This window comes from Cygnus olor, chromosome 18 (assembly GCF_009769625.2).
Source record: "Cygnus olor isolate bCygOlo1 chromosome 18, bCygOlo1.pri.v2, whole genome shotgun sequence".
NCBI lineage: Eukaryota > Metazoa > Chordata > Aves > Anseriformes > Anatidae > Cygnus > Cygnus olor.
In genome coordinates, this window is record NC_049186.1 from 10153907 (window position 1) to 10181684 (window position 27778).

At 48.7% G+C, this 27778-nt stretch overlaps 2 protein-coding genes across 3 annotated transcripts in view; both read right to left on the reverse strand.

The window, feature by feature from the left end:
• Nucleotides 1-602: 602 nt before the first annotated feature.
• Nucleotides 603-4194, reverse strand: LOC121057170 (regulator of G-protein signaling 9-like). Its single transcript, XM_040530944.1, has 3 exons — nucleotides 4154-4194; nucleotides 2964-3386; nucleotides 603-1724 (listed from the first exon to the last, which is right to left on the reverse strand). Exons 1-3 carry the CDS (start codon nucleotides 4192-4194, stop codon nucleotides 1568-1570), a joined length of 621 nt encoding a protein of 206 aa, XP_040386878.1. The 3' UTR covers nucleotides 603-1567.
• LOC121056836 (regulator of G-protein signaling 9-like) overlaps nucleotides 603-27778 on the reverse strand; it is a 34945-nt gene continuing 7769 nt past the window's right edge. The window contains exons 3-17 of one of the 2 annotated variants that reach the window (XM_040530188.1): nucleotides 26171-26221; nucleotides 25896-26002; nucleotides 25067-25118; nucleotides 23972-24030; nucleotides 23503-23579; nucleotides 21635-21716; nucleotides 20885-20947; nucleotides 15013-15042; nucleotides 14313-14374; nucleotides 11879-11992; nucleotides 10855-10970; nucleotides 10276-10363; nucleotides 9591-9729; nucleotides 8320-8405; nucleotides 603-6655 (exon numbers count right to left, since the gene is read on the reverse strand). In XM_040530188.1, coding sequence (XP_040386122.1) covers nucleotides 6484-6655; nucleotides 8320-8405; nucleotides 9591-9729; nucleotides 10276-10363; nucleotides 10855-10970; nucleotides 11879-11992; nucleotides 14313-14374; nucleotides 15013-15042; nucleotides 20885-20947; nucleotides 21635-21716; nucleotides 23503-23579; nucleotides 23972-24030; nucleotides 25067-25118; nucleotides 25896-26002; nucleotides 26171-26221 — 1298 coding nt within the window. In that variant the 3' untranslated portion in view covers nucleotides 603-6483. Of the gene's footprint in view, nucleotides 6656-8319; nucleotides 8409-9590; nucleotides 9730-10275; nucleotides 10364-10854; nucleotides 10971-11878; nucleotides 11993-14312; nucleotides 14375-15012; nucleotides 15043-20884; nucleotides 20948-21634; nucleotides 21717-23502; nucleotides 23580-23971; nucleotides 24031-25066; nucleotides 25119-25895; nucleotides 26003-26170; nucleotides 26222-27778 lie in introns of both variants that reach the window. The other variant, XR_005813528.1, reaches the window with a different exon arrangement.

The following is a 27778-nucleotide window of genomic DNA, read 5'->3' on the forward strand; positions in this document are numbered from 1 at the left end:
ATGAGGCCAAAGGACCATTTAATGCCCTGGCAATATTACAGTAATTCTTATCATATTAATGTGTGTGATATCAAATGGCAAAATTTAACTTATCCCTCACAACGTCTTCCTGTGGTTGTGTTTCCTGGATTACACTGTAACTGCCCGATCAAGAGTGACTGAGTAGCAATATCAACAAAAGCTATCGCAGGAGACACCACATTTGTCTCTGAGGGGCAGTGGGTGGATATTGCCAGTGACTGCCACAGCAGAACCAGATCCTTCTAATAAAACAATGCCAGGAAGAGCAAACACACAGCCGTACAAAGAGAGGCACAGGACGCGCAAAGTCCCGTTGCCCTCAGTCACATCAAAACCTGGTGTGCAGGCACCGCGACTTCTGATGCAGCAAGGACTGCCCGGGTCTCATCCACATTGCGTTCTACCAAAGTCACACCTCCTTTGCCTTTTTAGAGTTCTTGAGGCTGATTTGTCAGGGCAAAGTCAGCCACGTACAATGCACTGAACAGCAGCTTGACCTCCTGCCTTGCACATGGGGACCACTGAGCAGGCAGGAAGAGAGACTTCAAATCCCGCAGTAGAAACCAGCATGATGAACCACGTCAGCCACACAAGCAGAACTTCATTTACACTTAAAAAGTACAAAATAGCAACATCAAAAGTCACAGGCCACGTGGTCAACTTGCAGAATAATGGCCCACATCATACACATCTAGGAAACCCCTCTACACTTGAACAAAAAAAAAAAAGATCTTGAAACTCTGGTGTGACATAAGGAAAGTGATGCTCTAAGACTCTTGATAATAACACAGTTAAAAATTGTGCATCAGGCAATGCATCAATCTAAGTTTGGAGAGCCTTAAAATGCCAACACAGACTCATTTCTGACCTTCCTGGGTGTTGCAGGGGTGCAGTCCAATTCACAGTTTCAAGACCCATCCTGGCACTGAGAAGCCACAAAAGGGAAAGTGGAGCTGATACAGACGTGCTCAGGAAAGGTTTGATTTTTTTTCCCCAGCTATCAGCTGTTTCTTAATGAATTTGATTTAAAATTAAGAATTCTTATTAATAATAAGAGGTGGACCCAAGCTGGGACAAAAACACGTCTGATCTTGGCAGTGCTTGAAGTCTTAGTCCTGCTCTGAAAAATGCCTGCAAGCTCTGCTCCAGCTGTGTTGTGTACAGTGTGCTGACACCTCATGGCCAAGCAAGTAACTCAGATAAGACACCATTTCCCAGGATATATGTACATAAATTTTCCATCTGCTATAAGGCAAGAAATGAGGTTCATTTATCAAGAAGTCTATAATGAATGGATCTGAATATACTAAAGATAGGAAAATCAGTCCAGAAATGCTTCAAATTCTTGAATTACAAACAGATGGGTATATCAGAGTTCATTATTCATAGATGTCGTAGTCTGAGCTGCCTTGATGCTGAAGGATGGCTCTAATGCACTTCTTTAACAGCATGGCCCATGTACTGAACCATACGTGGCAAACCCCAGTGTCTCAGCAAGCGTCTGTTCGTTAGGGGGTCACATCTTGGCTGCTTCAGGCGCTGCTGGTTACCCAGCTCTGCCCTCTTCTGTGGGGCTCTCCCAGGGGCAGATCACCTCCTTTGCAGATTCCTTACAAACCTGGTGGCACTTGTGCTCTTCCTCCACAGAGTCCACAGGGTAGATTCGGCTCTCCAAAGCAATGTCCATTTTTATTTGGAAGAAGCTGTGTTGTGAAATAAAAACTCATCATGCACAGGGCGCTTTTTGATGTGCTCTCTGAAACAGCAAGCGTGCAGCACGGAGTCTGGCTTTGAGTGTTTTATTGTTCAAACCCCAAATCCCAAAGCAAAACTCCTGGGCACAAGCCCACATAGATGGAAAATAGAAAAAAAAAATGCACTCCACCAGCTTTGAAGCAAAACTGCTGTGTGCTGGAGTGCACAGCCAGGTGGATAAAGAGCCCTCAGATTTGTGCTTCTGAATTTATAATATGGACTCATCCACTCGGTCAGCAGTGTAGGTGGATTAATAGTGGCTGAGTAGACATTAATTTCAGCAAGGGACAAGGCCAGGGTTTGGTCTCGAAAGTGGCAGATTCTCTAGGTAAAAATCCCCATTCTTACAGTATCCTGTTCCCAAACAACAAATGTTTTGAGGTTCTCTCTCAAGATTTCTCTCTCTTGTTACTTCTGTGTCTCCTCTGACCATTAAACCATACCTGAACAAGAGCTTGAGAATAAACACAAACATACAAGTGAGTTTCAGAATTCAGGCACCTAAAGTAAAACCTGGAAACTTTACACCATTAACAGGAGGCCTGAGTACAGCAGAAAGGAACAACCAGGACCGCCTCCTGCTTGTTTATCAGCAGAGGAAATGCTCCACGCAGAAAACAAACACAAGAAGCCAACACAACAAGCCAGTTTTGAAAGGCTTTCTGTGATTCAGGACAGGCAGAGCAAACACCAGTTGTGATTTGAGTTGTAAGAAACCCTTCTGTAAGCCCAGCTCAGGGCATCGGGCATCCTCACAGTGCTAACAAAATGCGCCAGCAACCAGCTGCCGTTGGTCTGAGGACCTTAAGGGCACGTTGTGGAGATAGTGAGACTGCACGGAAGAAATACCTGAATCAGACAAATTTCTGCTAATGCAAACAACAGCTTGGCCATGCCGTACACAGCAGCTTCACAGCTGCTGGTGCCCAGGACAAGCAGGAAGATGGCGGCTCCTCCATTTTGTGCCCCGAAGCCTGTGAGGAGCAGAGCTGCTGCCCGCTCGCCATGACAGGCAAGGGAAGCCCTCAGCGAGGAGGCACGGGGGAAGATGGTGACAGCTGACTGGAATATGAGGCAAAAAGCCTGCTTTGTGGGCTCTGCTGATAATATTTAGCCCTGGGATAACCACAAAACCAAACGGTCCCTGAGGTGAGCCCTTTGGGAGGGCACCCAGGCATGGCACTTACCTGCTCACCGCCTTGGCGTCCTGCCGGAGCCGCTGCTCCCGCTCGCCCAGCGGCTGCACCTTCCCGTGGGGCACGGCCGGGCACCTCGGCGAGAGCGCCGCGAAGACGGGCGAGTTCAGGCAGCCCCTCTTCAGGAACCGTCTGAGGGAAAGGGCGGCCACACGGGGCTTGGGAGGCGCCGCAGCTCCCACCTTGCCGGCGGTGGAGGGGAAGGGGCTGGGGCTGGCCCCGCCGGGCTCCTGCTCCCTCTCGGTGCCTGCCGTGCTGTCCAGGGCCACGCTGATGGGCGAGGGGCAGGCGGTGCTGTGGGGCAGGGCTGTGGGGCCGGGGGACGCGGGGGGCAGGCTGCTGGGGCCAGCGTAGATGGGCAGGCGAGGGGCCGGGGAGGTGAGGCGGCACAGCTGCGGGGAGGAAAAGGAGAGGCTCGGTCAGGGCAGCACACTGGTGGCTGGTGTCCTCAGGCATGGGGACAGGGCTCCATCACCGGCCCCCTGTCTTGCACCCCCAGCCTGCCCCCAGGGGAGCAGAGGAGTCATGATTTTCTCACGGAAAACACCAGGATTGCTGCTACCGGCCTCGGTGGGTGCTGATGGATCAGGCCCCACAGCAGACGGGGTGCTGTAGGAGACACCAGCTTGTCCACGCGTGGAGTCTGCTATTCTGAGTGTGTGAGCATGGCTGTGAGTGGTACAACCACGTTTAACCTGAAGCACCACTGTGCCAGCTGCCGTGGTGCCCAAGAAATAAGACAATGAGCTCAAACCCCTGATGACTGATAATACAAGACATTACATCTTGTGCTGAAGGCCCCAGTGTCTCTAGCTGGTGCTGTGAAGGCTCAGGCTCAGCTAACAAAGCCCTCAGGATGAGCTGGAGGACAGATTTGTCCACAGAGCATGTGGTGCATGCCCAGGACCCTCACCCACTTTCCAGAGCATCACCACCAGCAGAAATGAAACGCAGCTCAAGTGTCCAAAGAGAAGTGCTGAGAGCAGAGGCACATGCAGAAAATGCATGCATGCATGGCAAAGAGATGACACAGTGAGGGATGAACATGCTGAGACAAGACAGAGAAGGACGAACTGAGTTCTTTCTTCATTTTCTATTTATTTTTATTAGACAGATGAATGCACAGAAGTGATGGCCAAGAAACAAACAACATACTGCTCTGATTTCCAATGGAAACAAACAATTTCTTGGCTAACACAAAACAAAGTTCAATTTGTACCATGGTCACACTTTGTACCATGCAACCTTCCTCTTCAGGGACTGAGCAGCAAGGGACCAAGGAGTGGTACGCTGGGTTATACCAGCTTATTCAGCCTGTAAGCAGAACAGAGCCAGCTTCTGCCTGCAAGGGGGGGACTGGTGTTTCACAAGCACGGTGACTCTAGAGCAGGCAGCATTAACCCATGGCAGTGGGACAGCAATGCAAAGCTGAGCTGATGAGAAAATCAGAGAAAGGAATGGATAGAGATAACATAAAAAGCAAAGATACAGACAAAACAGAAGTAGAATCACAGGGACTGACTGGAACACACAGATTTGTTATTTATTATTTATACCCTGACTTGATCTTCCACGTGTTACTACTACTGGCAATCCCGACACGCTCAGTGTCCCACGTTACACAAACTCTGAAGGGACTGTACAGCTCATCACAGCCAAGCAGCTGCAGACCAGCCCTGCCAAGCTCTTGAGCACCCTTCAGTGCTTTTATGTTAAGGTGAGTTGATGGTACAGTACTTCACATACAGAAGCTCTGTGGTTTAAAGCATTTACAGGCTGAGCTTGCTCCCCCTTATGGCATTGCAGAATTTGCTATTGCTTCCCTCGGGAATGCGAGTAGGGACTCAGCAAGCAGACCTTGACACCAGAGCTGAATACTCGTGTAACTTGATTTCAATTCCTCTATACCGTTTATCACCGTTAGGTTAACAGAGGTCACTAAGATCTCCATAGCTCAGCTGCAGAATGAAGACGACTGGTTCTGAAGTGACACCAGATCAGACCACGTAGCCCTGATTCTGCCTCTGATAACACATACAGGGAGGGCAAGAATTGCTGTTTGAAACTGTCTGGGCCTATGGCCTGGCTGTCTCCCCGTCAGGGAGAGGCTGGTCTCCATACACCCTAATACCTCAGGGTTCCCACTCACATCCAGTTTTCTCTATCTCCATTTTCCTATAAATTCATTCCAGTAATAAAAACGGATGAATAATGCAAGTAGGAGTTAAGAAGTTTCCTGTATTCCAATGCTTCCCACCCAGTCCCTCCACTTCCCCTAAATTCTAACAAACAAGGAAGTTTTTCTGCTCCCCCCTGCGATTCTCTTTACTGGGCTTTGCAGGAATCTTCCACTTCTGGTAATCATCAGCCTGGTCCAGACAGGCAGGGGGTTCCCAGCAAAGCATGGAATCTCCCGAAGCTCTCTAGTGCTAACATAGTTATTTAGGTTTCCTTATTCTAAAGAGCAAAAGAACAAATGAAAAAACACTACTTAAAGTTGAAGTCAGCTCTTAACACCTCTGCCCTGTTTTTTCCTTGCCTCTAGGCTACAGACCAGTGACAACTAGAACTACCTCCTGTTAGTTTTTCTAACAGCAGAAAATAGAATAGCAGGAAAAAGACAACAGAAGAGGCAGAAGGGATTTGATAAAAGAAACACAAAGCTGTGGCTGTATCTCTCCAGCAGGCTCCTGAGAGGGATGGCTCTAAGCCTGCACACCTAGCTCGTTGTGTGGGGGAGGAACAGGGAGAGCAGAGCTTTCTACTGATCATCTCCAACGAGCCAGGGGGACTTGGGATGTCATTAAAATTTAAAGAGTCACCCAAACCTTCAGAAATGGTCATCATGCTATTCTCACAAGAAGTCTAGCCCACTCTTCTCTCTTTGACTCCTCTGCAGTGACTTGGAGGTGCAGGATACTTCGGGTGCCTTACAGCAGATGGAGAATTTATGTGACCACTCCTCTCAGGAGGGTGCCCACTATGCATCCCCTGGGAGGGTGCACGTCCTACTGAGAGGATGGATGCCAGCATGGACATGCTCTGAGGCTGACTGCTTCGTCCTGCTCCCTGCAGGGTCCTCCACTGCTGCTCCAGGGAAGGCAGATTTGAACCCAAAGGACTGGGACAGCACAACTCCACTCTACCCTGTGCCATCCCAGCTCCTGGAGGAGTAGGAGGCAGGGAGAGGTGCCTGGGCTGCCCAGCCTCCTGGGGTCTTGGGGCAGCCAGAAGGCATTGTACCTCCATGGTGTGCACAAAGGGGTTCTGGCCCTGTGCCACGAGTCTGGCACAGCCAGCGGCCTGGCTCCGGCAGCATTCCCATGCCTGCCGTGCCTGGGAAGTGACATCTGCTGCTGCAGAAGCCATGGCAACGTGCAGGAAGCAGGCCGCTGGCAGAGCCGGCCTGGGAAACCTAAAGCAGCACTGACACCTTCAGGAAGGGGAGACGAAGCTCAACACCAGCCTCAGCTTGTCTTTTCCCTGCGCTGTGCCCTGCAGGGCTCAGAGCCTACTTGGGAGGTTCCTGCTTGAGCTGGCTCCTCCGATCCAGCTTGCTCATGACCTGCGTGATGTCCACAGTGGTGGCAGCTTCTTTGGCTTTGGCCTCTTCCTCTTGCTGCCTCAGGATGACGGGGCTGGGGCTGGAACGGAGCTGACGGCGGCCGAACGGGAAATTGGAGCTGGGCAGAAAGAGAGAGAAGCAGGGCGTTACCGAGAGGTGGGAGGGCACCGAAACCACACCGTCACTGAGTGAGAAACCATGTCCTTGAAACCCCTGCACCTCTGGATGGCCTCAGGGACAGCAGAGTCACCAGTCAGAAAAAACACTCTGGTTAAATCCCCGAGGCTACGCATGGGGAGCGGGGCACCTGTTACAGCACCTGCTGGTACCTGACCGGGCAGAAGAAAGGCTCTTCATACATGAAATAGAGATGCATCTTAGCATTTTGGCTGACTTTGCTCTCAAAGACTTTTGGTCTCAATGTCTGTCCCAAAGAGAAGCCAACGAGCACTCCAGGAGCTCACTTACAGGAGGGTAAGCTCAGATACCAAGACAGAAATGCTGCTGTCACGCACCCAACAGGGAAGTGCAAGTGCAGACTAGGTGGTTTAAACAGGGCTTGGTGACTCAGTGTCACACACCAGCTGCAGAACTACTACAAGAGTAAAGGTGGTCTTGTTTCTGGTCCTAGTGAGGACACCAAGGCCAGGAGATGTCCAGTACATTGCTCTTTCGTTGTAAGCATATGAAAGTAACTCACACTCAGTGTGAACCCAAACAACTGCCATCAGGTGATTTTTTTCTCAATAAGATCAAGACAGGGACCAGTATTGGGTGGTTCTGCCATCCCTGATACCCCCAAAAACACCTGCTATCTGCTTCAGCAGAAGCATTACCAAGCAGTGAAAATAAATCTTAAACCTCGTCCGGATGGGGTGCCAGCCCTGTAGTTCCCTCAGCGTGCTGTGTCAGCACTGCGTGTCCAGCGCAGGCACTGACAGACGTGACGGTGGTCACCAGGGGTCAACCAACATCTGCCAGCAACCTTGTGATGTGTGGCTCAGGGAAAAACTAACCAAGCCCCAAGCAGGAGGGTTGTTTTTTTTCCCACTGTCTTGAAATGGGCTCTAGATGAAGTGATAGTGTGAAAGTCCGCGATTCCTCTTTTTGCTTGCGAGGCTGACGAGTGGAAGAGGAACAAAAAGAAGCACACCACCCAGTCTGGCTCTGACACTGCACATTCTGCTTTAAGAAGCAACTGTCGTTCAAATGGTCCAAATTTGCCATGCAACTCTTAGCTTGGTCTGGAAAGAGCCATTTCAAGCCTGCCCCTTCTCAGACTAGCTACCTTGTGCCAGCAGCCACTCACAGGTAAGGCGCCCTTTGTTTCCATTTGGCTGCCTTTCACCTTCACTTCGCAGGGTGTAAGCAGCTTTGTCCAGGCAGAGCTGAGCAGAATCCGCCGAGGACCCTGCAGTGGCTCTGCGTCTCCTCTGGCAGCCAATGCCTCGCGGCTGGGAGTTTTCCCATGCCCAGTACACAGTGCTCTCTCCTTCCAGGAAAGGAGCCGTGATTAACTCAACAATCACAGCCTTTCTAAACAGACCCAACACACAAGGCAGCTGAGCAATCGTCAAGTATATTCTGGCTGCACATGAGCTGTTTCCAAAGGGCTCACAAATAAAGAGCATAATCAGCCTCAAAGCAAGGCATCTTCTAGTGAAAAAAATTATTTAATTACGCAAACATCTAAATCATAGTAATTTTGCTGCAACTCAGGCTTTTTCTACCCTTGCTACAACAAGAAAAACAAACCCCACAATTACATCCAGTTTCACTTGCCTTTTTTTGACAGTCTCTTGAGGCACAACAGCCTTGGCCAGCATTTCCTTGTATATTGGAGACTTTAAATAGCGGCCATAGGAGTCCTACTAGGAGAAAAAAGGGAAACTGGTTGTTACGGGCTGCAAACACCAAACACCACCAAATACAGCTGCTCAGGAAGATGGGAATTGGAAAATCTCACCCAGCAGCCTAAGAAACTTTGCATCTCTCAGGAAAACGTAGTTACTGAAACCAATACCCTTTCATCTTGCAAAATTCCCAATATTTTTCTTTTTCCAGTAGAGTTTCCCAGGTAAGATTCAGACCAAGAGGTCTTAGTCCAGGCCAGAGGTGTCCCACAGCCATTGCCGGGGGAAGTACTTATGTTTTGGAAGCCAAACCTTTCAGCATCTGGCTAAAATCAATATAGTTCTTTTGCTTTCATTGTCAATCTACATTAGCTGCTGATCTGGCCAACAATGCTCCTTCCTGCTACGTGTGTTTTGTATCACTTACAAGGAGGAGCTATAGGTTATCTGTGATCATCATGCTCTAGTGAAAGCCCTGACATTATTACATACTGCCCGTATCAGCCCTCAGTCTGCTGCATCAGTCAGACCTCAGAAAGGGGTGTCCATCAACATAACCACAGAAAAGTGCTTAAAAAAATAAAATCAGTAAAACTTATTTTCAAGAGAGTAATGAGGTCTGGTTATGCTCCTGGTACAGAACTCGTGCAGTTGTATCACAGTTGCTACTACCTTTTACATCCACTGATACAGAACAGTTGGATACAAGCATCCCCCCATAGGGACACCTGATGTTGCACACAGAGCGGTACCAACCGAATAAAGGATGACCCTTAAAAGAAAATATAGCTGCTACTGTACTAAATACTGATGCTAGGAACGTATAAAACTCTCAGGTGCTGAATGAACACTGAGTTAGTCTCACACCGGTTCTGGAGGTAAAAAGGCAACAGCATTTCAATTTTTCAGCCAGGGAGTTAAAAGATTTGTTCAAGCCTTGAACGAGCTGGTGACCAAGCTGATGTCAGAAAACAGGACTTCGAGCAGACACCTAACCTCTGCCACCTTGGGGGCATGCTGCCTCAGAGGGAGGAAGCAGCAGCACAATACAAAGGCCTGAACCAGTGCTTGCCTAAGTCAGCAAACTTGCGGGATTTTTCAAACAGAGGCCACTTGAAAGTGACAGCTGATAACACTCAAAGGCACGGAAAGGCCCAGAGACCTGGAATCCCCCTCAGGCTTTGGAAACAAATAACAAACCTTTTTCATCAACATGTAAATGTGGGTCTGAGCAGCATCTAGCACATAGCGATGAGGGTGCTTGAGGCCTTTGACAGTGATGCCCATTGTTGTGCCATCGATGTTAATCCAGCGTCTTGCTCCTGGAGCCAGGAAGAGCCTGCAAGGGGGAGGATCAACAGTGCCATTAGCAAGTGAATTCCCAGAGATTCCTCTGCCTCCGGATGAAAGGAAAAGTCCCTTCAACTTCCCACTACAATTTGCTGTCCTAATCTTGGGCAATCGATCTCCTCTTCGGCAGAGTGAACTGTGTGACATGCAGTCACTTCCTCTTGCAGCATAACACACAACATAAAACAAATTTTAGCTCACTGGAATCAAAAGGGTCTCTCCACTCGCCTTGTGGCAGCCCCAAGATATTTGCTATTCCAAACCTGTATTTAAACTATGCGCTAAGACCTCTCCTTGACGAGATGTAAATGTCATACTGGAGAACAGAGGGGAAAAGTAGCTCTATAACAAAACAATATTTACGCTTTCATCTTCACAAGCTCCTTTCCTACACGGGGACATAGCACAGCCATACCTAATGACAGCTCACAAAGGAAGGCCTCGGGAATAAATTGTTTGGAGAATGCCAACACATGGAAGGAGCATATGGGACTCATGTAGAAAGAGTTTAAGTATGTAAAATTACCACACTCACTTGTAAATTTCTTCTGCTTTTTCTTTGACCTTGGATTGGTCTCCATACTTGAGATCCTCACAGGCTTCCCAGAAACTCAGATTCTCTCCTGCATAACAAGCACTCAGTCAGCAGAGAGCAAGAGCAAGGAAATTGCAATCCCATTAATTAACTCCTAAACTGAATTAGTTTGATTCAATACAAGTTGGCCCCGATTCAGTCTTTCCAATTCTTACAGCCACCTTGAAAATCTCCTTGAGACTGCAGGAGGAAACAACCTTCCACTGCCTTCTGCTCAGTGACAAACCTGCAAGAGCATGAGAATTCAACCAGTTCCAGCTCGCCTGGGAACGGTCCCCTCGCCCAAGGCTGCTCTGCACTGTATTTTGTGTCCTGTGCCGCTAGGTGGTATTGCACGCACTGGCTGCATAGCCACTGCGTCCAAAGTCACTTCTACTCGCTCCACTTTGTGACTTTACCATTATTTATGATCAAAGCATCTATTGCAAAGGCAAGGATTTCCACTACTGCTCTGTCTCAGCTGTACAGCGTCCTGCTGTGCGGCCCAGGCAGGGGGAAAGGGACCGAGCACAGACCCACCGCTGAACTCCTTCTTCAGGAAGAGCTGGAAGTTCTGCCGACCTTTGGGGTCTCGTATCAGCTCACTGAAGTTGAAGGCCCATCGCTCCACACGCATTCTGGTGGGGACTTCCACTCTGCAAAGGATGAACACAAACAGCACCGACGGTTTCATGGGGCCCATCTAAATGGCAGATTAATTAAAACCAAAATGTGCTTTGCTGGAATGTCAGGAGACTTCTCGGCATTTTCTGTTTTCCAGAATGCTGTAATGAGCTCCTCGAGTCAGCCCACTAAGTAAGCAGTAATTAAACAACTTGGTACACAGTGGGATGAGGATTTATCTTGGGTTTATTCTGCTCTCACAATGACAGCCCAGCTTTGACGGAGGTTTGACTCAGTCCCATTCTGGAGGAGGAACTGGTCGGTGCTCAAAGCTTTGCTTCTCATAAAGGCACTCTGTGAAGGTACCTTTGGGGCTGTCTAATGGGATATTATCACTGTAACAGGATTGCTGGTCTCAAATGAGAACCAGCAACATGCTGTATGCTTCAAACACAGAGATGCTTCTGTGTAATTAGCAAATGCTACCTGAATGAAAAACCAAGGGAGACTTCAGAGAAGGGATGGACCACCAGCAGGTGTCTCCAACCCAAACTCTGTATAAGAAAGCAACTTCGGGTGTGTGCAAAGTGCTATACCTGAGCATAACTGGTCACGTTCCACACTCCTGTGCTAGTAAAACTGGACCACACTTATCCTAGGGGAGGATTAGACCCACTCAGCAGCTTCTAAGTGCATACTCTCAACACTTCGGGCATTTCTATAACGTTAAGGAAGGCCCCACTTCAAGAAGATAATGCTGCAAGTTCAGCACGAAGCATTCCCAGGATGCACTTTCTTTAGCTATGTCAGAAAGGGAATGCTTCCCTGCTCACAACCAGAGACCGGATATCATGACGAGATCAATGCTTCCCCTTTCTGATTTCTATCAGCATAAAGGTCAGTGTAAACCACAAGCTGGCAAAAGAATATAAATACATACAGCTTTGCATTGAGATCCCAGAACTCAGGGTCGTCTGTTACCCAGGGGTTGCTGGGGAGACATCCCGACAGGATAGGATCATTGGAGAGGAACTGCTCAGAGTACTTCACAAGCCTGCAGGTAAATCCAGCAAAATCAAAATCTTAATTTGCAAGCAGAATTGCTGCCAGCCCTGTTACAACCACCAAATGGCTGCACAGACTGCAGGTATCTTCAGAGGCGCAGCCTTACCATGGGGGTCTGGAATGTGACCCCTGCCTTACTGCAAAAATTGATTCATTAGTCCTCTTAATCTTTTCCACTTGCCTAGCAGCAATCTCCTGAGTGTCTTTCAAAGCAGTGATTTTGTCAGCTCAAGTGCTGGGAAATCCAAGGCTCTCCTCCCTCCATCACCTCATTTTGCCTCCTCACTTCAAGGAAGTGGGACTGAGCCCCCAAACGAGTGCTGCTTCCTTCTCCAGCCAGCAGCTCAGACTGAGAAACGCCTGCCCGTGTTGTTTTGTGCCACACATTACAGGGAGGGAAGTGCCAAGAGAAAAGGAAAGCAAGTGTGGTGTTTGCTCAGGCTGGGTTCTCTGCAGCCTCCTGACAGGGTGTGGGAGAGCCCAGCGAGCTGTGGGAGAGGTGAGGCGGTGCTGAGGGCACATCCTGGCTTCTCCGTGCCTCTACTCACCTACCACACAGCCCATTCCTCTGCAAATGAGTCTGAGGGCTCAGCACAAAGCAAAAATCTCCCTACCCTAGCAGGAACCAGACAAACACTTCTACCTTCTAAGCTGGCGAGACTTGTAATTACAACCAATTTCACTAATGTCCTGGAATTTTAGCTTTCTCCTCCCTTTTTCATTCTTGAAAAAAATTCATCTGGTTTCTCTGTTTAAAACTCCTTCCAGGCCAAACTGCTTTTATGTGCTCAGAGCTGGGAGTGCACTGTCCAAGGGCCTGTTGCTAACAGGCACCTTGGCATGGATCCTTCAGTTATACAATGCGACTGCACAAAGCATACCGCAGGTTTGGCACAGAAGCGCTTGATCCTATCTTCTCATTCGAAATGCCAAGGCATTCAGCACCTGCATAATTCAATCCAATCCGTATATTCTAATCAAGCTGCAAATCTAAACCTGTCAGCTCAGGTGACGTTGCTCTGTCCTTTGAATGATGAGTGCTTTGCAGCTCCTCCTAAATCAATGCAATGCTCTGATGCGTGCACATTATCTAGTCACTGATCTTATCTTCATCAATAATAATTTGACTTGGAGCAAATCCCATAGTTCAAGGTGGAGATCCAACTTTTCTAAGGAGTTTTTGATCCAGATACTGGGTACTATCCATCATAAGACAAGGACTATTGTGTAAAAAATGCTTCTGCCAAACAGTTAAGCACTACGAAATTCCGAAAGGCAGACAGGTGTCCCCAGCTCCAGCTCACTGGTTGGAAAACTGAGGCAAGAAGCATTTAATGTGACCAGGCAGTCAGTGGCAGATGAAGAAACAGAGCTGCTGGTGCCTTGCAAGCTGTGGTTCTCAGGAGACAGCACAGCTTCCTGGGCTCTTCCTCCCATTTCGTTCATCCGTAACTATTTTCTGTCAGGGAACAGGCCTGAGCATCACGTTTATCTCAGGTTTTATAGGAATCGCTGGATGGCAAGGACTACGTGAAACAGCCCGGTGCTGTGGTCTGCACCTCCAGGGAGCTGCCCAGCACACACGATTCCAGGTAAGAAACACCCGTGGCAAATGCAGCAGCAGCTAACACGAGGACTGGGAGCTTTGCACTTAATTGGCTTCATCAAAAATCTGATCAGGAAACACTCCCACTGAGAAGAGGACTTGCTAATTAATTGCTTGGACTTTCCTGGGGAGGAAAGTGTGCTCCTTCATCATACAGACTAATCAGAGACTCCCCCAGCTCTGCTGCCTTCTGAGGGCATTACCTTTTGAGCAAGAACACTCCCTGGGGCCGAATCCTGGGGCCAGGAGGGTCGATCTGTCTCACTGCTTACTCATCCCACGCAGAACAGGCACAGGACGGACATAACTGCTGCACCCGAGCAGGACAGCCTCCAGAGCTGCTTTTCCAGCCTGCAGAGCTGGGCTGGGTCCCAGCCCCGGCCAGGCTGAACACCTCTCAATTTCAAAGGGGAGCTCAACCGAGAGGCTGAAACTGCTCTGCAGACATTTGTAGCAAAGCTCCCCTTAGCTGCAAGGGGCTCTTCATCACGACTGGGACTCTGACCCCCCCGCCTCTGCCTTGTGCCTTCGGGCCCAGGGGCGCACAGCCCAGACAGCCAGGACGCAGACGGCACTGAGCGTGGCCACCGGATCGATTCCCCTGATGAGTCACCGGCTGCCAGAACAGAGAGCTGAATCATCTCACGAGGAGACGAGCGCTGAAGACTAATTAACGTGTGCACAGAAAGAAATCAGGACTTACCCTCCAAGGGAGACAGAAGATTTCACTCTGGACTTCATGATGGCCTGCTGATAGTACATGATCTGAGAGGGATCAGAAACACCCATGGTTAGGAGCATGGAGATGTAAAGACCAGGCCAGCTCTATCCGAACCTCAGAGTGCTGGGAGGAGTGCTTCCTCCCAGTAATCCACTGGATGTCCAAGGAATCACAGAATCCCTAAACTGTCACCGTAAAATGGCTATCATCACCGAGCTTATTGAAAATATCAAAAGGGCATTTTGCAATGTGCAAGTAATTAAAACCACTCTCCATCCTATATAAAAATTGGGTAATAGCTACCATTCGGGGCACCTAGAAATGCTCCGGATGATTTACCATGTAATTATCATTGATCCTTGGCTGTCTCTGCGCTGGCGCCACTGGATGTATCTCCCATGATTTCCCCACCACTAATTTTGATCTATTGGATTTTAGCCCTGGTACCAGCCCTTGCTGAGCCTTCCCATCGCTGGGAGAGCTGCTGGCTGCCTGTAGTGGGAGAAAATGTCCTGAAAACATATTGACTGCAAGCTTCATAGCACAGAGACTTTGCCAGCCAAACCCAGACATTTTTAAAAACAGTTTATCCCCTGCAAAGGGGGCTTTGGTCCCCCATGCAATACTGAAATAAGCAATACATATAGGTTGAACGCGTAGAAATAAGGGAATAATCAGTTACCTCTCTCCTATAAACATCCATTGTTTTTTTCTGTAACAAAGAAACAAAAACCATTAAATTGGGGTGGGTGCTTTCACTCGCCTTTTTTGAAATATGAAAACACTATTGCAGGGCTGCTGTTGTGCAGTGCTCTCCAATTAATTCTCATTACAATTAAAATCAAACACAGCAGCTCAGCTAATCAGGGGTATCATCAAAGCTAAGAGCATCTACACACCGTAAATCACTCCATTAGCTGTATTTACTATTTAGTGTTGCTTCTTCCATCACAGCCTGCCTGTGTGCCTTCAATTAAGGGGGTATTCTAATGTAGCTAAAATAGATTCGTTTACGAGACACAGATTAGATCATTCAATATTCGCTAAAGGAGACAGGAACCAACACATTGCAAAATATAAACACCACAATTAAAAGCCTCAGATGCAGTATCTGCTGCGCAAGGGCTGCTTACGTTGTGATTTGAGTAACGCAGACTATGTTAGATGTCATCCACAAATGAGCAAGCAATTGAAGGTAAGAAATTAACTGCAGGGTGTTTATTCACCCAGCTTGCTTTGAAGCACAGTTACTTTGTGTGAAATAAACTTGAGGAAGGAGAGCGAAAGACAGGCTAAGTCAGTGATGCTCCCAGCAAGCCTTTAAAGGCTTCTGCAGCCTTTTAGTTCTGCATCTCCCATTTTAGCCAACAAGAGTCCTGCAGCTAATCTGCGGCCCAGAATTACCCTATCTAATTAAGCCCCTGGCAGACACTAGTCTGCAGAGCGCCTCGTGGAAGCGCCGTGTTTGTGAGCCATGAGGAAGGGAACATCTGGCAGCAAATGACACAGGCAGCCTGCGTCTCCCACCTTCTCAGCAGGGAACCTGCACACTGAGCTGCCCCTTTTGGGAAAGGCAGGACGCCCTCCCAGCGCTGCTTTCTGAGGGACCACAGTGAGACTGATGCAGGTCTGCTTGTGCATTTTAACTACAATCACTAGTCCTGCTCAGGAGGGAGAAATTGTCCTATACAAGGAAGAAAAATGTGCATATTTTGCTGACACTTGGTTGGTTTTGAGAGGGCACACTCACCGTTTCAGCGGCAGGAGCCAGATACGCAGCAGATCAGCCGATCTGTACAGCGCTACCATGAAGCCAGCCCATCTGATGCTAACATAAACCTAGCCCGGCAGGTGCAGTACTAACAGAAATCCTCACCGTGGCATTGCAAGGGGAGGAAGACTTTTACTGCTGGAAATACCATGGCCAGCTTTGAACGACAGCACACACAGTCTCAGCAGGGACAGGCAGGAAAGCAAACACCAGCTGCACTGGCCACACACAAGGAACTGCACATGAGGAGTTAAGGGCTGACACATCAACGGGGGTACAAAGCTCTTGGACAACAACAGGATCATTGGCCACAGGGCCGTACAGCCTCATAATTGGAAGACACAAGGACTAAAGAGCAGCTTTTTCACCCTTCTCAGCTTAGCTGTACCCCTGATGCCAGGAAAGCTCTCGTGCAGGCACCTCTTCTTCCCCCACATTTCTACAGCAGCATTATTGTTTCAGATACACTGTAGAAATGGAAGTCAAAATAAAAAAACAAAACCCAAAAAAACTCGCCACCTGTTTGCATAGAGAAACTAGCTGCATTTACTGTCCTAGAAACGCCCTCTTTAGAGAACTTTCTGTTTCAGGCCACCTAATTCCTGCACAACAGGAGTTCGCTATCTACTTGGGCAACCTGAGATACAAATCAGGCCCCATCAGATTTCCAAAGTGCCAGCTGAACTGTTCCATTTGAGGAAACTGAAGAGTGGCTAGGGCATTTACTTTAGGAAAACCAAGAGGTTAAAATCATTAGATGATTTTAAAAGGCCCCTCATGTCTTCTGCTTTGTCAAGTGGGTGCCTTGGACAGGCGTGGTGCAGGGGTGAAGAGAGGTGGATGCAGGCATAACGGCTTGACGGCAGCTCACGTGGCAGTTAAGTTGTGTTTGTCTTCTACAGGGGTCTTAGAGTCACGCAGCACACGACACACACACGAGACAAATAGCTGTTGGGAAGGAGAAAAAGAGCAAAAGAGCGCAGTAAGTTAAGTGTTACACAGAGCAAGAAATAAATTAAACTACCATCAATGAAGAAAAGTTATGTGTACATATGTAAAAAAAAAAAAAAAATCAAAGCTAATGAACACATCTGCATACAGGGAAAGATTTTTTTAAGTGCATCCTACACAAAGGACCCTCTCCTGCCACAGCCTGAGCAGGCAGGTCAGCCTCTGGACAGCTGGCCTTGGGAAGTCGGGGGGGTTTGGTGGGGTGCTCTTGGGTGGGGGACTGCACAGAAAATGGGGCTATGGCATGAGAAGGGCTGAGCATCACTCAGCAGTGGCAAACACTGAACTGGCGAGGAATCAACCAGGAACCCAGCACGGAGCACAGCATCCATCACCCCACCGACGACTGCAGGTGCTGGCTGTGCTCAGCCCTTTCCAGTTCTGAAACCAATAGCAACTGGGAAGGATCTCAGCTGTTTCACCCCATGGCTGCAAATCATTTCATTTTCCTTCCTTCCACAGTGCTCCCCACACCAGCGTTTCCACCTTTGCTGCTGGTACAAGAGACCCCGGATATTCTCTGTGTCCTTTTGAGCGCTGCCAGTTGTCCCAACTGCACTCCCCATCCTGACCCCCAGCTGCTGACAGCAGCAACGCCAAAGTGCCCCATAGCACCCATCCGCCCTCTGCCATTAAGAAGGAAATAACATTTGGAACAAAAGTGTAATTTCTTATAATGAGATTAATTTTGCAATGCTCTTAATGAGTGACTTAGCGCAATTACCGTGGATAAGCTCCCCAGCCCTCCAGGCTTCCAATCAAAATGGCAATTAGCGAAAGAGCTCCGGCTGACTCAGGAGAGGGCCACGTGCTCGTTAGAAGAACATCCTCCTCCCCGAGACCCAGCGCAGCGCCGTCCCGCCCTGCACAGCCTCGTCACAGCCCGCTGCCACCAGCTGAGCGCTCCCCACGCACGCAAGCCGCAGCTGCAAAGCGGAGCTGGGAGCCAGCCAGGACCCGGCCGAGAGCTGATCCACGTGGCTGGAGCCCCGAGCTCCTACGAGAGCTGGGACGCCTCCTGCTAACTTCCAGCTGGACGACGGACCTCCTCTGCTCTCGGCGCGGGCCTTCCCGCCCACGTTGTGGAGATGATGGTAACGTGTTTTGGCCCGTCGGGCTGCTCTGCGGTGTTTGCAGAGGACACAAACAGCTGGACAGCAGCTTTCGTGGGTGTGCCCAGATGGAGCTCGGAGTGAATTTTGGACCTGGTCAAATCACCCTGCAGTCTGCCTGTTCCCCGAATGCTGGCAGTGCCCCCACCCACACGTGCAGGTCAGTAAGCAGCGAGAATGAGCACCGGGATCCCGTGCAAAGCACCAGCTGCCAAGCACGGGGCAGCACCAACAGCCTGGCCCCCCTCCACAGCTCGCCTTCCTTCAGTCAGAGCAAAAACCTGCGGGCACCGCCTCTCTCAATGAGGAGCAGCACTGGAGCATGCAACCAGCTGCTTCTGCACACACAAACCCCCCTTTTGGTGTGCGAACCTCCCTACACGCAGCCAGCTGGGAGCCCTGCACTCCAGAGGCAAATTCTGCACCTAGCACACGACCATCTGCGCATGCAGCTCTGCTGCGCTCGTGTTTCCCCCCCAACAGCTGGAAATCAGATTCTGAACAGCCCAGATGTTGGGTTTCTTTCAAATAGCTGGTTTTCCCCTATCTTGTTTATTTGCTTCTGATCCCGTTGGTTCAACAGACGGGAAGGATGCAGCGGAAGCTGCGTGTTTATCAGGCGGCCAAACTGACGGAGACTTGGGAAATTAAAGGTCAGCAGCGACTACAGGGAACTGCTGCAGCTGATTTGCTGCATGCGACAAGCCAGGGAGTTTCATTCAGTAGTCCCTGAATCTAGCACGGTGATTTTGGCTAGGCTAAAGCACCATTTTAAAGGCCTTCTGCTCACAGAAGAAGGCAAAAGCCGTACCTGCAGGAGAGCCAGTGGGCTCTGGCAGTTGCCTGGTAACTCCCTAAGCAGTGATGCTTCATCCTGAGCCTGAGACCTGGGTAAAAAAGGCTAAAGCAGCCCTTAATTAGCTGATCAATGGACAACTACTGCTGTCTTGCTTCCCCTGTCCAACTACAACTCCTAACTCATTCTAATAGCATGCCCACGGGTCAGTGATAAAAGTCCCCTTGGAAGGAGTGCAACGTGTGGCTGAGCGCCTGTTTATCTATCAATTAGAGTGAGCAGCTCACCAAAGGGTCTGAGGCAAGTGAAAAAGAGATGTTCTTGCCACTATCAGCTTCAAAGAAGCCATCCTGATGTCAGAAATGAGTTATCACTGGGAGTATTTTCTTTCTCAGCTGTCAAGATAAAAGTAAACTAATTGGCCAGTAAAGTCAAGCTACATCGAGTGGAATCAGAGTCAAAAATCAAACAAATGGGTGCCGGATTCATGCACTCGTTTTCTGCTCCCATTGTTTCACCTATGTCAGAGCCAGAGCCTGGGCCCACAGAAAACATCAGTAAAACTCCCTGCTGCCTTAGCAAGGGATAGGATACAAAATAATACAGTCCAGGTCAGCATTTACAGACAGAGCCTGGGCCACCCTTTCTGCTCAACAAAGGCTGTTGGGCCACAGGTGTTTATGTTTATGTTTATGTTATGCTTTCTGCAGCCTGCAGGGAAAAAAAAAAAAAAAAAAAAAGCTTCAAGTCCAGTGGTGAATATATGTGAGCTTTTGGCTGTCTATGGATTTTGGATTTTTTTTTGTGTTTTTGGGTGCCTATGGGCTGTCAGGCTATTTGCAAAGCTAAAATCTCCCGTGTCAGCTGTAAAACTGTGGGTGAGAAGCTGGCTACTCCTCTTTTCCATTTCTCTCTCTTTCCCCCTCTCCTGCTTTCTCTCTCTCTCAAAAAAAAAAAAAGGGCTTTCTGCAGCTGCTACTTACAGCAAGAAAAAAATAAAATACACCCCAAACCTACATTTTGCTCATGTTCAGTCTCTATGGTAACAGAACACAGTTGGCCAAAGCAATTATCCTGCCTCTGGCTGTTGAGATGTTTAAAGGCTGTTACAAAAATGAGAAGTTGTGGGAATACAGTGAGTGTGATCGCAGTCACATTTGCATTTAATTGCCGAGACACGCTCTGACTTCACTTTCAAATGAACACCATTAAGTGCACAGATACAGGATGGCTTTAAAGGACTGATGAAGGAGCAGAAGATTAGCTTCAGCTCCTCACCGAACTGCGTTCGTCTCGTTGTGGACTCCAAACCAGTCCCACCCAGTTACAGCCTCCACAGTCTCAGCTCATTAATTGTGTTTCTTTATGGTTTAGCTTCACAATACGCATTCTCACACAACATATTGTGTCTCCCATCCACTACACCAACTTTTTGCCACACATTTACCCTTTTGGAGGGATTCTGCCATTTTATTTTAAACTCTAATCTTTCCTCTAGTCCTTTACACTCCTCAAGCCCACACTGAGTTCATTCAGCACTAATAACAAGGCAGCCACAAGCATCTGCAGGTAGAGGATTCCTTAATTCAGCTTCACCAGCAGAGAAAACATTTCCTCTAGCTACACACACACTAACTGATGTGTCATGAAAGTTGACAAAGCCAAAAGAAGCTGCCAAAGCCTATTTTGAGGGCCCCACACCCTGGACAATGAGACAGCTTTAACTTCTGGCACATTTGGCTGTCACAGCTGAGCTGACTTGCACAGCCTGCATTCCCCCCAAAAACACCACCCTAGGGACGTTATTTGGGTCCTCCCAAACGAATTCAACAGATGTGAACCAATGCTGCCTCACCTGGTTTACCTTATTTTCATTGGGATCTGTCGCGCGGTCTAATCCATACTCCAGGACGTCAAGCACGCCGGGCTGTTAGGAGCAAGAAACAACCACAGCTTTGTCACTCCTCTGTTTTAAAGTCTGGGGGACACACGAATGCATGGGGAGACTCCCGAGCCCTGAGGGCTGCCACTCATCACTCTCCACTTTCACCTTAAAAGCCTCTGACTAGAGAGCACGGAGCACAGCCCCAAAGCAGGCTGTGACCAGCACAGATTTGCCTGGCACTGCTGAGCACGGCCGCAGCTCCCAGCCAGGCGTGCCCCAGGGGAGCTCTGCCCCCTGTCTGTGGGAACTCTCCCCTTGAACACGGATTCTGCAGCCAAATCTCCCTCCCTTGCACCTTTGAGAGCAATCATGGAGAAGGTGCTGTGAATTCAGGGCTCATTTTGCATCCCAGACCGGTTGTGGCTGGGAAGGCTGGCGGAGCTGTGGATTGCTCCCCTGTCTGGACATACAACCTCCCCCCAGACCTCTTTTCCGTGACTGCCACCGAGTCAGTCAATTCTTCAGCCCTGCGGCCCCCTTTTGCTCTGCTCATGGCTCTCTGCATTTCATACTGGGTCCAGGTTGACCCCTTCCCTGAGGAGAAGCAATGGGGTGCACACCCCGGGGCCGTGACCATGGCTGTTCCCCTAGCAGGCAGGAGCTTGTCCCAGGGGCTCTAAGGAGGGCACTGCTGAGATACAAAACCACACACCTTCATCCTCTACTTACGGGAGTCCGGTTCACAAGCCAGTAGGCTCTCTCCTGGCAATCCAGGGCGTACCTGTCCGCCTTCTTCCGCTCCTTCCCTGCCCTGCAAAGCCAAGAACAGGAAATCATTAATTTTTCTCTCCTAAAACCACCAGGATGACAAAGGCGGCACAACCTCAGCCTCCCCTCCCTATGGGTCCCAGCCTGGCTGCACGATGCTCTGAATCAGTCTCCTGACCACAGCCTTGCACAGCTAATTCTGGACTACACATCACGCAGTTCACATGGCCACACATGACTGCCACTCCTCCCTGCTTTTAGCTTTTGAGAAATCATCTTCTTCCCGAGCTCAGCTGGAAGCAGACACATCCTCTTTTGATTAGACAGCCAGCCCTGCGGTAGTGTTTCACACTGAAACCCCACTGCTTGCAGCCACTCCTGCTGCTTCGTGTTTACCCACCTCAGATGTCACCGTGCAGTACCTGAGGACCGCTGTGCAGAGATGCTGCCCACACACATCCTGACACCTCTCAGTAAAAGGGACATTTCTCACAGAAATTATTTGGAAAGCAGTGCCAAGCTGCGTTCCCAGGCACTAAAACTCAGTCATCTCTACTATTAAAAAGAAGAGGAACTAGCATGGTTTGGGGCTGAACCAACTCATTTTTTCCCAGACGAGCCCTGGGCACACTTCAGTGCTGAGCATGGGCAAGGGAGCATCCCCGACGGGGCGTTTGCATGTGGCCACCCTGCTGTGGCTGAATGCGGTGGGTGTGGGCTGCTCTGCACCACTCAGCACCATCAAACAGCCTCAGACACGTTTAATCCACCAGTTCAGATATTGTGTCAGTGTCTACCTCTAAAATGGCATTTGGTATCTCTTAGCCCAAGTTTGACCTCAATTTACAAGAGCAACAGCGCCGTGTTTAATGAGACAGTTATCTGATGAGCTGCACGCTGATGGCTTGGCTCCCATCCCAGAGAAGGCAGAAACGGCTGCTGAACGGCAGAGGCAGCGCATGTCACGCTGCAAGGTAAGAAATGGTAAACGGAATCCATAGAACTAGGCAAGATCTTATCTCCAAAGGAGCAATCCCATCTCATTTTCGCTAACTCTCCTGGGAATCTGAAGGATTCAGCTCCCCACATCAAGTCATGCTGGCGTGCTGCCTAAGTATGTATTTCAGAGTTTTCTCCAGAAGTCTCTGCTGGGAACACTGACTGCTTCTTGATTCAGGCCTGAAGTTCTGCCGTGGGACACGTACAAACACTAATTGAAACAGACCAATAACAGCTCCTAAGTCTGGTGGCCTGACCTGCAAATGCTCACAGACAACCCTGGCACTTGAGTCAAAGGAAGCTGTACCTCACGAGGCTTGCATGCTGCAGCATCAGGGCCCAGCTTCTTCAGGGAGTCGCATCAGGTGCAACATCTAAGCCTCCCCTTGCACACTTGTGCATGTGCAAAAACCACTTGTGAAGAGCCACGCGCTTGTGTCAGCTGGAAGGGCTCCCACCCCCGCCTGCGCTCTCGCTCTGACAAACCACACCGATTCCAGGTCTCTGGTGGACAAATGTCAGGCAGGGAGAAAAGTGCAGGTGCAGCAGGCGAGGGTGAGACTTCACAAGGGGGTGTCCAGTCATTTGAAAACAGCCGAAATCCTTCACTTGTGATGTGTGTGGTGAGCAAAGTTTCCACGTTAAATGGAGAAACCCCCAACCCAATATGAAAAGCAGCTTTATTTCACCATCCTGAGGAGCACTCACAAGTTATTTTAAAACTGCAGTTTATGCTTTAAACCGTAATTTAACTGTGTACCAAGACAGTAAAGCTCTGCCTCCTCATACCCTCCCCAGTGATGCAAATAACAGAATGCAAGTCAACTCACTTATACTGCTCTTTGGCTTGCATAATAACGAAATCCCACTTGTAGTTTATTTTTTTATTGAGCATGTTGTAATGTTCCTGGAATAAAAATAAAAAAGCAGTTAGTGTGAAAATTCTGGATGAGGTGCTCCCAGGCTGGGGTTTTCTTCACTCTCCATAGCTCCACCAGGCCAGGCTGGCAACTGAGCCAAAAAATCTGGATTGCTCTGAAGGTAATTATATGAATTGCAACAATTTGAAATACCATAGCAAGGAGAGCAATTACTCCTGCTAAAATTATCATTGACTTCAGAGTATTTTTCTGCATTAGCCAATTTTTCACTTCCACAGTTTTGGCTTTTGACACAAATGGAGTAACACCTCATTGAAAAGAGATGATTTTTTGCCATGCCCCTTTCATAGCAATGGAGGGCTACAAGTTATACAGCAACTTAGGGGTTTGCAGTGGAACGAGTACAGCATCTCCTTACCTTTTCATATTCTTCTAAAATCCCCTTCCTCTTAATGTTCTTCTTTGCTAGGTAAATTGCTGTGGATGGAGAAGCACATATGCAGTCAGCTATACTTAGACCAACAAATTCAAGAATAATTAATAAATTGCCCCCATGGAAAACACAGCAATCTTGGTTATAATACCCTCCCGGGTATTTGTGAGCTCCAAGCTCACACAAGCTCCCTGAAGAAAAATGAACCTGGTGCTTTGCTTTGTCACCAGCGCTTCGCAAGCCAGTGTGTTGGCTGGGAGCAACCACGGTGGCGTGTGCCTTCCACCAGCAGTTCCTCCTCCTCTGGGAGCTCAGGCAGGGTTTCACGGGTCAAACTATACTGGGACAAATCTTCAAGATGTTGAGGTTCTTAGAGTTCATCCTCCCAGTTTTCCAGTTACAGGCCAATGTTTTCTTCCAAGTTCTATTAAAAGTATTCCAATGTAAAATGTGCTTTTTTTTTTTCAGAAGTTCTACAGCATAACATAGATAAAACCACAGAGGACAATCTTGGTATAAACTAATTCATCCATGAACTGCACAGCCCAGAGGAACAAATCAAGCTGATCAGCCCTAGTTTCATCACCAGCCCGATAATAAAAGGCATCATAATGGCAGCAAAAGATTGATAGGGAAGAGCTGTCAAGCAATATTGGCAGGCACTGTGCATTATATAAAGAAAGAACCATCTCTGAATGCAGGGCTTGATCCGAACCTTCAGGAAGACAGTCTTGGGCTCACATCCAGAAATACACTTAACTATTTAGGGAAATCTAACCTTGTGTTTAAAGTCTTCTGTACCCAGCAGAGTATTTTAGATGCATTCCAGTCTGATGGAACTTATTGGAATGTAAGAGAAGTTTAAGCACTTTACATCATCAAGGGCACAACAAGGTGTGCACGTCCAGAGTGTTCCCTCCGTTCAGCATCACACACAATCGTTCACAAAACAATATGAAAGAAAACCTAAGGGCTGGTCACACAATGTGGAAACAGCATGAAAAGGTAAAGAGCAAGCACAGTGCAGGACCGCATGGACTGGCTCTACCCCTCCTAAACACATACAACGCTATCACGTACCGTAGTCTGTGTCATCAGCAGGCCAGCTCTGCGTGGGCCAGAAATACGGTGTCTGCAGAAAGAGACTTTTGTTAGTGCACGACAACCTTGAACTCATGCCAAGCAGCGCACAGCACTGCCCACACTAGAGGGAGAAGAAACCTTTCCTCTGCCCTACTGAGAACCTCAGCTCCTTAGCGGTGTCAGCACACACGGCGGTGCAGGCCAGATACAGGAGAAGAATCGAGGTCATCAGACTGACGATGCCAACCCCACTTCTGCTCTGCAGCCAGTTCACATGGCCAACCTTTCACTGCTGCCTGAGCATTTGGACTGAGATGCTGGAGCCTGATTTGTTAGCATGGGGGAAACAGACTTCTCATGCAAAGTACCAATGAGAGCATCCTAATTTCCCATCACAGCGGAAGCTCTCCAGCCATGAACCTCGATAATATCCCACTAGTACTGTGGGTTTTGTGTATTCACTATTCAGTCTCCCCACATCATTCTACTATCACTCACAGATTCCATTTGCTACATTAAACCTGGAAGGAAACATACATTTGGAGGAAAGGACAGCTATTTTTAAGTTGAGCAGGAACACTAATTTAGTTAAAGGAAGTATCACAGTTTGCCTGTAAACCGTGCTCTGATACACAGAACTGACACCAGGCTGGGGGAACTGGCCTGAGGCTGCTCTGTGGATCCCTTCTTCCTTCCTCCTATACCCTGAGTGATTCGCATGGCTACATCGCAGGGCCTCACGGCTCCAGCTCCTGGGGAACTGCCCTAGGTGCCTGTTTCCAAACCTCATGCTGAGCTCCCTCGCTTTAGACAAGGTGCAACTCACCTGAAACCTGTACAGACTACCGTCTGTCTTCAGGGTGAGATTCTTCGGCTCCTGAAGAGGGTAGATGTACCCATATTTGACAAACAGGTCCCCCAGGTGTAGTGCCTCTGAAAATGGAGAAGGCAGAACATGGTTGCACAGAAACACTGAGCTGCAATCTAGAAGTGAGCTGCTACTCAGGAGAGAAGAATTCATCTAGGAGGTTTTGTCTATGGAGATCTTAAAGTTTTACAGCTCAAATTTGCAACAGCATCACTTTTTACATTTCTACCCACCTTCATCAGTGATCTGCAAACGCTGGAGAATCCACTGCAGTATATCGTTACCTGTAAAGCAGAGAAAATATCAGGCACTTGAAATCAGGAGCGTGTAATCTGCAGGCCAAAAGGAGACCTTTCCACTTCTCATCCCTCACACTGTCCCTGGAGCCCAGTGACTGCACAGACCTCTTCTTGCAAACACACCCTCAAACGTGCCATGCTAGAGAAACACAGGTAAAATGCAGGGCCAGTATCTCACTGGCCATGCTGTCATTCTGGCGTTCTCCTGACCGTGTAGGTATCAGTCTTTGACTGGGAGCAGGAGCACGAGGCAGGCAGTGACCTCAGGAGGACACGCTCACATATACAGAAGCACACATGGCCTGAGCAACGCTTAAACCCTAACCACTGGGTGACTTACGTGGTGCAACCGCTTACACTCCCAGAAAAAGGGAAGTGCCCCTTGTTTTGCACCATCTTGTCTTGAAAGATTCACTGCAAAGCATCTCTGGACCCACAGAGCATGGTCCTGTCTCAGTTTTAGTAAGAACCCGGTGACCGGTCCCCTCCAGTCCTTTAAGGGACACGGGTTTCAGAGCAGAAGGGTATCCAAGTCTTAGATCCAAGCTGCAGCGGTAACAGGCCACATGAAACACAAACAAGATTTCTGCATTCGCAAACACTCCATCTCTCCCCGTTTTTGTTGGGGTGTGGTCAGTCCTACCCCTGGTCAGCCTGAACATCCAGTGGTTTTAGTTTTCCGTTCTGGGAGGCAAACTGCATTAACCTCCTTCCATTTAAACAGGACCAGACAAAAACACACTCAACTCCTGATCAATTATTGGCCTTTTCCTCCAAAAGTCTCCTAGGATTGCAGATCGAAACGTTGACCTTTCTTGACATTGCAGTGATGACTTAGCTTTCTAATAGGGGCTTAGAGCTCTTATCCTACCGCCTGCTTCCTGAAATAGATGAAATTAAAGGATTATCTCATCACTCATTTCTAGACAGCTCGCTCTGTAAGCATTTTCTCCCAAAGGTACGCATTAAACATGAACGTTTCTTTGTCTTTTCTGTTGTAAGCCATTTTACTGATGCTGAATTCATCACCTAGTTAGCTTCCTGCACGCAAAGACCTGAGTTCTCTTCTGTGGATCTGTGTCCACTGATTGAATCACCCTACTGTCTTCACCATCCCTTTATTAAAAATGAATTAGTCTCTTAGGCAACACCCAGAAGCCAATCAGTATATACGCAACTTTTGCAACACCAAAAACATCACAGTTTAGAGAGTGATGATTGTGCAAGGAGACTGCAGCTCCCTTGCCTATTAGAATTGGACTAAAATGTATGACTTATGTGAGAGGTAACTTGGAGCAAGTCTGGCTAAGGAACCAGAACAAAGCCGGTGGCACGCAAAGACAACGAGCACCAACGGGCATCGTCCCTCCACATCATCTAGCCACAGCCTTTTAGGAAGTGGTATTTCATACTGGCCAGACATCAAGAGAAGTATTTGTTCCCACTGCACTTGATCTAGCTGGCACGTCATCCGCAGTACAGGAGGAACTTTTCTGCAGCACTGCCTTAACCATGCAGTAAGGACTAGGGGAGGCAAGAACA

Coding starts and splice junctions, on each gene's coding strand:
- LOC121057170 (XM_040530944.1), bottom strand. CDS start 4,194: ATGGTACAAATTGAACTTTGTTTTGTGTTAGCCAAGAAATT. Junction 3,387..4,153: donor TTTGTGTTAGCCAAGAAATT/GTTTGTTTCCAT, acceptor GCCCTGACCGAG/CCTCTCCTTTTCCTCCCCGC. Junction 1,725..2,963: donor GACGCCAAGGCGGTGAGCAG/GTAAGTGCCATG, acceptor TTCACAACACAG/CTTCTTCCAAATAAAAATGG.